Source organism: Argiope bruennichi, chromosome X2, assembly GCF_947563725.1.
Source record: "Argiope bruennichi chromosome X2, qqArgBrue1.1, whole genome shotgun sequence".
NCBI lineage: Eukaryota > Metazoa > Arthropoda > Arachnida > Araneae > Araneidae > Argiope > Argiope bruennichi.
The window spans coordinates 60,199,005-60,211,188 of NC_079163.1; the positions used below are offsets into that span (position 1 = coordinate 60,199,005).

Below are 12,184 nucleotides of genomic sequence, written 5' to 3' on the forward strand. Positions count from 1 at the left end.
CATTTGTAACAATTTTTTAATATAACTTACAACAAAACAAAGATAAAAATTCATAGTACATTCAGACAAAGTTTCTTTCCACAAATTAAGTTTAATAGTCTTCACGCTCTTCATCTGTACCCGCCGGTGTCACTTTAATTTTGTAAAAAACTTTTTTTGTTGACAACCAGCTGTAGCTGTTATCAAATTTCAAGACATCTGCAATTTAATGGAGTATATTAGTTATTAGAATTCCATCAAAGTTCTTGATAACGAAATCTTCTGATCGGCATTTCTTTATTATAGAAGGATTTTCAATATTAAGACAAATAAATTAAGAATATTGAGCTAATTTTATAAGCGAAAAAGACCTTCTTCAAGTGGATCTATGCAAAAGAATAAAGAGTTTCAAAAATTACATCAGCTGACAGCTTTTGGACTGAAAATGCACTGAACGTATTGTACTAAAAAATGAAATAAAGAGTATTTATGCTTTTAAAATGAAAGGAAAAAAAAAAAAACCTCAGCCTTTAAAATGGAAATTTTTTTAAAATATAAAAAAATAAACATTTTGTAAACGTTAAATAAATATGTAATGCGGCAGTAATTAAAAAAATATTTTTAAAAAGCAAAGTGAAGGATTTTTATCAATCTAGGGGAAAAAATGCTCATTTCGATTCTAAGTCATTTTTAAATAGCATCAAGAACGAGATGATGGTTTTATGGCTTTCATTTCATTATTCATCGCTTTCATTTTCATCATGGCTTAGTTTTCTCTTAATTTTTAGCAAAATATCAATTCTTTGTTTGACAGAGAACATTTAATTTTGGTAATATAAAATGCTCAAAATATGGAACAGAAGTTAAATATGTTCCAAAGGTCAGAGGAGAAGGACAATTATATTTTAATATTTTTGAAACTCTTTTAGAAATTGTAGAGTATTTTTATGAATAAATATCCGTTTCTGACTAAATAATAAGAATTTTTAAATACAAGAATGGTTGCTTAAGAGCAATACCTGAAATCTCTTTTTACACAATCTACCAATAATCATTTGGACACCCATGCAAATGAGGCTGTTTACGGTCCTGATTTATGTCACGCCTTCTATACTTAAATATCGTGTGGGAAGCAGCATTGGCATTAATCGCATTCAAGATGCCACGAAATTCAGAGTGCCTGACTTCGATAAAGGCATAATTGTCGGATATTTTAGAAATTGCCAATGCTTAAGGGACATATCTAGAGAGTTAAATATTGGTTGTCAGTATATGCTTCGACCCAGGAGACCCACGAAACTAAGAGATAGAGACCGGCGACTGCTGTCAAAAGAAATTCGGAAAAACCGCACCAAACCGAAGGTCTACATATTCCTGGAATTCCAACAAGCAGCCGGGACTTAATAACATCCGCAAGGAAGAACATTTGCTTGATTTCCATGGTGATGCTGCCACCGACTTTGATTACGAAATTCAACCGCTCTGCTTGATTGAGGTGGTGCAAGGCCGTCGAAATTGGACCGTAGATGAGTGGAAACAGGTTCTATGGAGGGATGTATCAAGGTTCAATCTCTACCAGTCGGATGGCAGAGTCTGGGTTTGGCGTATGCATGGGAAGCGTCTTTTGCCAGAATGCATCGTGCCTACAGTAAAATTTGGTGGCGATGGAATTATGGTCTAAGGATGTTTCCCGGGGTATGGACTGGGACCCTTGATTCTAATTCATGGTAATTTCAACGCTGACTCCTACTCCACTATTCTAAACAACAATGTGCTTCCTACGCTATGGCAATTTTACGGGTTGAATCATTGTTATTTCCAGGATGATAACGCCACTTGTTATGTTGCGAGGTCCACCATGGGTTGGTATGATGACAATGGGGTAAACCGACTAGACTGGTATGTCCAAAATCCAGATATGAATCCTATAGAAAACCTCTGGGACGAGTTGGATCGCCGAATTAAGGGGTGCCGCAACCGTCCAAAATCTGTGAAAGAACTTACATATCTTCTCCAAGCCAAGTGGAAGAAAATACTATTGTCCATCATCCAAATACTTGTGGAAAGCTTGCCCCAGAGGGTAAAGGCAGTAATTGCCTCAGGTGGAGGGTCAACCAACAATTGATTATGAATAAATTGTGTTTATCTCTTTTATCACTGGTGTCCAATTACTTATTGGTAGATAGTATATTTGTATATTACTTCGGGACAAATGAATTTTCTTACATGTTCCAGGCTTTTCACACAAGAATGTTCCTGACTCTGGAACCAAATGACAGGCAACACGCTCTGGAGGATTGAGTTCTTCCAGTCCCTCGCCGTCTTTTCGGAAATAAAATGCGACGGCGATGTCCTGCGTCGAAGTTTCAAACTCCCATTCCACCTTGCTGTTTGCTTCTGGCACGGGGATATCTACTAGACGCCATGCCATTCGAGGCACTTTAATGCACGAAATACCTTCTTCTCCTACCAGAGATTTTCGAAGAACATATTTCTCGGGAGGTATCAGGCTTCCGAAATTAATCTAGAAAGGAAAACTTTTGAACAACTCACTAATAATTTCTGAAAAGTGACTTTTTACTTACCTATTTGATTTTCAGTATTTGATACATAATAAAAAATATTTTTTGAAACTCTCCACAAAAATAACATAACATAAATAATTTTAAAATTGAAGTTTTTAAAATTGAAAATGACGGATTTTCTATGGAAAAAAAAATGATGATATCTTTAATAAATCGAAATTTTCCATACAATATATTATTGAAAGGTACCGTGAGCTTCCAATTTTTGTAGAAACAAGTCTATCCGAAAAATCTCCAAATTTATAGTGCTTGCATAAAAGAAACATTATGTGTAAGTCTCAAGATAATCCACGAATAAGTTCATTTCAAGTCAAAGCTGACTTAGAGATTGATTACAAAATTGAAGTGACACCTTAAATGCAAGAAATGGTATTAAAAAAACTAGTAATAAAGGACATGTCGCCCATAAGAAGCCTTTTAAAAATCTCTAATAGAAAAAGGCTCCTTCAGTTTGGTCATGTCCTTCATCGGTCATGAGTCAAGTATGTAAGTAAGTCTTTATTTTTCTGGGAACTATCATTTTTAGTGCTGAATCAAAATTTAATATTTATGGATCAGATGTTCGAATTTTTGCCTTTAGTAAATCAAATCAACAGATAGTAGGAAATTATGTAGAACTGGTGGTAGGTGATGGAGGTGTCATGGTGTGTATGGGAGGAGGAGGGGGTGTGTGAGGCGAGTGCTGCTGAACCGAACAATTTGGTTTTTAGAAGGATATATGAACAAATATATGTATCATCATATTCTGAAGCAAAACGACATAATCATAGCAGAAAATTGTCCTCTGGAACTCAATTTACTGTGCAACAAGATAACTATCCTAAACGGACTTTCAAACATTATCAAGAATGGTGCCTTTGTCATGTTAGAAAAAAACTTTATGGTCCACTCCAGTGTACCGATTTAAAGTTTATCGAATATGTATGGAAAGAAATCGGTCATGAGCTCACAATGAGTAAGATTAAAATAAAAATTCTCAATGATACTTGGAGCAACATTACTATTGAAACAACACGCACACTCAAAAGAATTTGTGGAGTCACACCGCAGCATTTTAGCGAAATAATAAGGGCCAAAGGAGATTCTGTCGATCATTGACTATAGCATAGATAGCATGAAAAATATCTTTAATAAATCATGAAAAGACTGTTAAACAATTTTTTTTCTACTCTCATTAGTAGCAATTTTAAATTTTTCTTAATTATTTCAATATTTATGTTTTATAATATTAATGAATAATATATGCAATTATATTGAACAAGTTTGCTAATTTTCATTTTCTTCACAAAGATTTGGCCCCGGTTGCCTGGTGGTAAGGTCTCGGCTAGTGAGCCGCAGGGTTTCATGTTCGAGACCCGATTCTACCGAAGAACCGTCGTGTAGGTGGGGGTCTATTTCACGTTAAATCCGTCATGCCACACGTGTGTGGCATGGTGTGGTGTGGTGTGGAGAGGGGGGTGCCAGCTCAGGTGTCGTCCTCGTCAGCTGACCGCGTTTCAAAATTACGAGGTCCGTCCCAAAATAGCCTTAGTGTTGCTTTACCACGGGAGTTTAATATAACTAAACTAAACTAAATTTCACAAAGATTTTGTTACAAAGAAAACTGCAATGTCGTAGCTGTGTACGAAAACTCTTTTAACCACTGTAAATATTTATACAAATTGTTCTTCTTAGACTGGAAAATATCCAGTATCAAAGTTACTCTTTATAATACAATAAAACATTGCTCATAAGTTTCTCATTTACATGCCGTTCACATTTATACGGCATTTCATTTCATTCCCGAATCACTCGTAACTACTTTAATGATACAGTGCTTCTTTTATACGTTTTTCCCTTTCTAAATTTAACAGATTTTTTGCGACAGTTATTATTTCTCCATTCCTATTAAAGTGGATTTACCAAGAAAACAAGGGGAATAATGTTATTTCCATCCTCTGTTTTCAATTAGGAATCCTGGTAAGGTTGAATATCTGGGAATATCCCAGGGCTAAAAGGCCAGTAACGGACAATGGTAGGCTCAATTAAGAGTTATTTTGACGTATTGGCCTGTCAGATAAGCACGTCAATCAGGAATTCCTATGTACTGTCTATTTTTCTTTTGATCTTTTGCGCATTCACCGTTTGGCTGTTATTTTTTCCAAAATATGGATGAGAGGAAATATATGGGAACAGGTGATCATTTTTTACTACTTAATATGTAGAAACATTACACAAGATTCAATAGTAGAACTCCGGAGCATGACAAAACAAAATCAGCAATATAGTAAGACAAAGCAATGCGATTCAAAAATAAATGGAAAATCAATGTAAAAAAAATGGCTAAAAAAAGAATCAGCCTAACAATGAACTCCAAAAAATCACTGTTCTTGCTCACTACTGGTCACTCCTCTGTAGGATAAAATCATCGAAAACGATGAACATAAGTTTCTGAAACTAACCATACTTGAGCATACATGTTTTTTCTCTGTATTTCTGTTTCATTTGTTTCCTAGGAACTTAAAATGTCACGAAAGCACAAAACTCTTTCGTTCGAAGATAAAATTGAAATTTTGAAAGACAGGAATTCAGGATTAACAAAAATAAAAGTAATAATAAAAAATACATTTTAATTGGAAATCCATTTTCTATGAGAGGAGAAAAATGACTACAAGGCAGCAGCTAGCGGCAATTTCGCTGCGAAAAAATGTAATGAAATTAATAAAGAAAGCATTTGTCCTGAAATAAAAGGTATTTCGATAAAGTTTTTTTTGTCATATATCAAATATTAACAAAAGTGAAATTGTGCTTATAGAAAAAAAGCAAAAGAAATTTCACTGAATTTGAATGAAAGAGGAAACACTAGCTGAGATATTGATGAAAGTCTTAAAACTTTAACAAGCAAAATTGAGGAAATCCATATAAAGAAAATTTAAAATGTTTATGCAAGTTGCCTCGTTTATCATCTCATTCCTGAAAGAATCCTTTCCTTGATAGCTACAATGCTGGAAACATAAAGATCGTAGTACTCTTTTGCCTTTTGCTAAGTACATTGTAAGCAAAAAGTTCGTAAAAACTTTAAAAATTTATAAAACACAAAAAAGTGAGCAGAATAAAAGACGGTTTTGAGATTTAGCATTGATAAATCACGGGATTTTTTTTTAAGGTAAGAAAAAAAAAATTCAAAAAACAGCCGATAGCTGACGTTTTATACATAAGTGAAAGAAAAGACAAGCAAATATCAAAAATAATATTGCAAATCATTTATTACATCAATGTGTGTTCCACATTTTGACTCTGACGCTAATTTTCCCATTTTGGCTGCAACGCGCGCTGAACGTGTTTGCCTTAGACTTGGTCGTCTGGACCTTACTTGATCCTCCAGCGATTCAGTTTCCTCAAATTGCTGAACAAGTTTGATGAGGCCTAGCATGTTAAAGGCCCTTTTCCAGTCTTCACATTTTTCTTAAGTTGGAATTTACGCAGTGCAACAGTCGCTGATTCCTGATTCGGGTAAAACAGCTTCATCAACAAACTCATCATCCTTGTTCGCATACATGGCACGCAACGGAGAATTGGTTCTGGATCAAGAGCGTACATATTTACCTGTAGTACATATGCACCTGTCTCATTTGCATAAATTCAACTAAGCCGTTCATATCAGAGCCATCTGTTGGCAATTTTTTGTAATTTTTTTTTCTTATTAAAAAAAAATTCTGTGGCTTATTAATGCTAAACCTGAAAACCGCTTTTTTTTATTTTTTTATTTTGGTTATTTTTTTCTGCTTTTATGAATTTACGGACTTTTTGTCCAACCTGTATATGGAAGTGTTCAAAAGGAAGTCATGATGTTTTAGAAACGTTAAAATATTGATAGAAGGCTGAGAAGCAAATAAAAATATAGGGGTGATTGCTAACATTTTTACTTAATGGCTAAAAAGATTAACAGAGATATGAAAAAAGAAAGTAAAAATTTTATCTTTATGAATAAATGTCTTGTCTCTCCGTAAGAGACTTACTTTTTGATAAATGTGAAAGTGTTTTCTTTCTATTAAGTTTTAGAAGTAAACTACAACCTTTTCGAGCTGGGAAAAACCTTAATAGTGTATTATAAAAAGCGTTTATTCCAACTTTCACTTCACAACTCAAGGAAGGATAAAAATGCGTCGAGCGATAAATGCTATCTCCTTGGTAAGGAACCAAGACAATTCTGAAACTAAAAGAAATGTTTCATTAAAGAGGGACTTCTGGATGCAAAGTTAATCAAACGTGATATAAGCGATGAAAATGATGCTAACGAAAGAGTTGATGAAGCTATGAGTATCAATGAAGAAAATCGGAAAACTTAAAATTATAGACTACTTTCGAAAAAATTTTGAGCTTTGATACTGGGAAGAATGTGAAGATGCAAGTCCACTTTCCTTTAAGGATACAAACACTTATTTTGAAAAACATTCGATGAACTTAAATCGATTTGAAATATAGCTCAATTCAAATCATAAATACTAGACTGTTTCGAAAAAATTCTTTAGAGAAGCCAAACGACTCCTTCAAAATGTCTGCTACTTAGATAAATGTTTCTCCACTGTCTTTTTTACTAGTACCAATATTGTCAGTTCGATTGCTCTACTAAGTGAACCAGCGGCTTAATTATCTCATCTTGCCCTACGATCTTTTAAGGTATCTGTTTACCTACGAAGACAAACCTCACTAATTAGCTATTTCAGTTCATTTTCTGGATCAATGTGATTGCAAATAATGAAAAATATCGATCAGATAATTCTGGGCCAGTTGAGATTCTTTAAAATGTGTCAATTTGAGTAAAAAATAGTAAAAGGTAGTTCCCTAGTTCATTGTTATATCCCTAGTTCATTGCCTTTGGAACATTTAAGATAACATATATACAGAATTTCAAGGTTATATATTAATAAGTTTTTAAGATATCATGTTTTGCGTATGAAATTTTTTACAAAATCCAACTTTTTCAAAAAATTTATATAAAGTTTTCATTTGTCTTGTACTAAAAATGCTTTGTAAACATAAACAATGTTTGAAAGTAGATGTAATTGCCAATCCTTCCGGCATAATAACTACTCAAAACGTATTCTAATGCGCGTGGCTTCCTAATAGAACATATTGTAAAATAAATTCAAATTCAGAGAGGTGTGTATTTGATAAAATGTTGAAAAACATTCAACTTCCGGTTTCGTTTTCAGCTATAGTGGTTCATAAAAAATCACATGTATCGGTTTCTATTTGACGTAGAATTAAAACACAGATTTGGAAAACCAAAAAAATGGGTTTTAAAATAAAACAATAAAAAAATTTGAATTTTGACCAAAAACTGCTTTTTAAACGTAGACAGATTCCTTAATGTACTTGCATATCAACAAAAGTATTGCTGAAATATGACTTTGTCATGTAAATAAGAACTTTAAGAATTACTTATGTATTCTTAAAAATGAGAAATTCTTACAAAGCTTTCACATAGTGGGTTGCCATCAGGATCTGTTCTTTCTCCTCCTAGAAATTTTGGCAAAATTTCTGCGTCAATATCATTCAGGAGGTATTTCTTGAAATCTAAAGGAATAAAATGGCAAAAAAAAAAAAAAAAAAAATCTGGTTATTGAAGAATGAAATGATTTATTCAGAAAATTCAAAGGAGGGATATTAAACTGTAATGGCCGGTATGAAATATTGAAAAATCCGAGGAATCTATAAAAAGTGCATTTTCAAATATTGAAAATATTACCGAATTTCTGAAACTTTTGGCTTTAGTTCTTTCAATGAAATAAAATTCTTAAAAATTTATAAATTTGGGATACAAAGTTTAGAAAAGTTTGCTCAGGACTAATATGTTTCGAATAACAAATGTTTTTTTAAAAATCTAATAGCACTGATTAGAGTTACTTATTCCTCAACTGTAATTATATTTTATGCAAGACAGTTGTAACAGTATTTGTACGTAAGAGTTCTTGGATACGGTCTGATAAAAAGAGAAAACTTTGATCTTTTAATTTCTAAAATTAACATAAATACTACTAAGGATGAATTAATTTTGTTTCTTTTAAACAATAACAAATAGTATTATGTATGGAAAAATAAGGAAATATTTATTAATTCCGTTCAAAAGTTCCTTAAGTTACTCTAAAATTTTGTACAAATCCGCTCTTATGTGGATTTGTTAATTCACGGACTTTCTTGTAATTAAGATTCAAAATAAGAATCATGATATATATTGTAACGTTTCTCCTTTTTCTTCACATGGTAACTGGCATTCTTATCAAATGTAACGTCCCCCATTTTCCCACACATAATTAATTGCATACGGACCTCCAGATGTGGATCCTTCACTAGGAGAGTCATTGTGTCTGGTCATTACTATTCAGGCTTGGGAACACAGATGTGTGCCCCGTCGTTTCAAATAGATACATCATGTCTTCAAGGAAGAGGAATGTCAAAATATCCAATGATAAACTTCCTTTCCCTTATTAAGAAAGTTCTCAAGTCATCAAAAACGATCGATCACAAGCAACCGTTGTCGTGCTGTAAGCTGCGAATTGATTATAATCAACATGTGCTCGAAAGGGGTCGCCCACAAAGATGGATACTTAACAGACACTCCCTCGATCGAGTTGAGACCATTGAGGAAGCGTTGCTGAATAGCTATTGGGTGATAGGAAACTCAAGTTCAGCATTGAGAAACCAGAGGCGGATATCTGATGGAAATAAAATGCGGTATTTTTTTTTCCGGAGAAGAAAGGAGAAAGAGTCTTCGAATTGGAATTCGGAGAGACTTCGGAGTGCGGAAAAGTTGTTCCTGATTTTTTTTTGTAGAAGCTCTCTTTGATTCGAGCTTCTGTGTTATGGTCTACTCGATAAAGATCGGTGGATTTCTGGAGCGGTCCTAGAGTAGTCTTTTAAAGCTAACAGCCTGTTAGAGATTTTCTTTTTGGTGACTTATTCTCCGATTTGAGCGAGGAAGATTTCGTGATTGAACTGTTATTTGATTTTTGTAAATAATATTAACATAGATGAGAACAGTAGTTTTTTTGTACATATATATGGCTGTAAATAAAAGAATTATTTTGTTACGCTATTCTCTTATTTGATCGGTCTTTATCAAGATATTACAATATATATAAAATTATATTTCGTAGGATTTTATAGGCAATAAACTGAAGCTAAATCTATATATTTTTAATTATATATGATTTATTTTTTATATAAAATTTTCTAAAGACAGGCAAATACCTAAGTATTTCTGACACTTATAATAATCAATTATTCAAGTAAATTTCAATAAAAAATTTTGCATTGGTAAATTTTAAAATAAGAGAGTGGAAGGTATCACACTTACCTTTTCCAAACACCTGAAACTTCTTTAGAGTATTTTCAGACAGGAATGGTTTCAGCACATTTAGAACCACATTGAAGTAAATTGGAGCTGCAATGAGTTTCAAAATTTAGTGATTTATTTAACGTAAATGAGATTACTTCACTTTAATGTTGTTTGGTAAAGTGTTTCTTTATTTTGAATGGAATAAAAAGAAACGCTGATTTTAATGTTTGTGTATAACTTCTTAGATGTTTTTTTAATCTTTATTCAATTTTAGTTGACTATGAAGTTTTAACATTTATAGGATATCTTGAGGTTGATGATTTCAAAACTAACAAAACATGTGGTAAATTGGCTTTAATTTTTGAAACAGCTCGTATTAGAAATTGTTTAATACTGTTTGTAGCTAATAATGTATACTGCTGATTTTAATTTTTATCTTTTTTTATTTATGTATCATTTTTTTTTGTTTTATTGATCTTATTATTTTATTTATATATTTCGTGTCATTATATAAGTGGTCTAAATCAAATTTTAATGAATCTTTATAATTACTATGGGCCGTGGTGGCCAGGTGGTAAGGTCTCGGCTTGTGGGCCGTAGGGTTTCAGGTTCGAGACCCGATTCCACCGAAGAATCGTCGTGTAAGGGGGTCTGTTGCACGTTAAATCCGTCATGCCAAACGTACTCCCGCTGGTGTGGTGTGGAGAGGGGGTGCTAGCTCAGGTGTCGTCCTCGTCATCTGACCGCGGTTCAAAATTACAAGGTCCGTCCCAAAATAGCCCTAGTGTTGCTTTACAACGGGACGTTAATGTAACTAAGCTAAATTATAATTACTATGTAGAGTGTTTACAACAATGGTTAAACGGACAAATGAAAGTATTTCTATTCGATGAGCCAAAAGTGTGAAATGAATCTGATAATTATTACAGTGAATGATATTTTTATGCCGCGAATGCGAAAGGCTTTAATCGTTATAAGAAAAGTGAATAAGTAATTTGGAATTAGCAAGTGATCTGTACTGCACAATAAAGATATACCAATGCCATATACCCATCATTGATCAGACAAAGATAATAACTCTGAATTCAATAGAAAAATGAATATGACGTCAATTGGTTAACACTACAGCAATTTTCTTAAAGAGAACTCAGTAATTTGATAAAACGAACTTGGCTTATCAAAGCATGATTAAAAACTTTTAGCATCTAAATTCAAGTTAAAATAAAATATGTCTAAATCTTGATGTTAAAATAACAGCTCATAGAAGTAGAAAGGAGAAAATTCTTCCACACTTAAGCTTTGATAGATAATTTGTAAATTGTAATTATGTTCGGCAGTTTCTTTTTCTCAGGGAAATAGAATATGAAACAAAAGACCGGAAGCTTTTTATAGACAATTCGATCAGAAATTTGTAATCTGCGTTATTGCACAACGACAATAATTATCCTTTCTTCTCAACAGCCTATTCTGTAAAACTCGAAGAAGAATATCAAAATGTTGACCCTTCTTTGCATGATTTTTTTTGTGTGTGTGTGATATAATTCATGCTCAAGATTAAAGGAAAGATGTTTTTAAAAAAAATTCTAGTATAAATATCTAATATAAAATAATTAAAAAACAGTATAATGGAAATATCCATCATCATGCAAATTTACATGCTAAGCTCAGTACATATTCTTCAATGTACCTCTCTTCTAAATTTCTCCACTCATTATCGCTTTTATTAGCAAAAAAATCTCAGATTGGTAATTAAAAATAATTCAAGAAATCGCACGTTCCTATCAACGACAACAAACAGCGGAATGACAAGTTCAAACCCACTATAATGGATTGTGACATTTGATTTTTTTTTTACAGCTACGTTCCTTATTACGCAATAGTCTTGAAAAAAATTGCCACCAACAACCAAAACCGTCAGTGCTTTCCTTTCTAGCAGTAACGGGGTTATTTTATGAAGATTCAGAAACATGATAGCTGACGGTCAATGGGTTAATGGCTGGACTATACATGATTTTTAAAATAAGAATAATGAGAGCAAGAATTTTAAATAGAGATTTCGAAAACATGGCAATACTGTATATGTCTTCCCTCCAAAACAATGTCTGGATCATTAGCCCTAGGTAGTTGATAAGAAACTCTTAGAGAAAAATACATAATTTTGCTGCTTATAACTTGAGACTACCCGTTTCGAGCTATTCTTGTAATTGTAATTTTGTAATTACAATAAAAATAACTAGAATATTCGAAAGATTACATCAAATACATATGTAAATTCAATTTCATTTTTGTTTAATATAGA

At 32.8% G+C, this 12,184-nt stretch overlaps 1 protein-coding gene across 2 annotated transcripts in view; it reads right to left on the reverse strand.

Annotated features, from left to right (window-relative positions):
* LOC129960623 (SEC14-like protein 2) overlaps window positions 1–12,184 on the reverse strand; it is a 43,541-nt gene continuing 31,357 nt past the window's right edge. For both annotated transcript variants that reach the window (XM_056074164.1, XM_056074165.1), the window contains 4 exons: window positions 9,904–9,990; window positions 8,020–8,123; window positions 2,206–2,503; window positions 1–198 (listed from right to left, as the gene is read on the reverse strand). In XM_056074164.1, coding sequence (XP_055930139.1) covers window positions 92–198; window positions 2,206–2,503; window positions 8,020–8,123; window positions 9,904–9,990 — 596 coding nt within the window. In that variant the 3' untranslated portion in view covers window positions 1–91. The remainder of the gene's footprint in view (window positions 199–2,205; window positions 2,504–8,019; window positions 8,124–9,903; window positions 9,991–12,184) is intronic.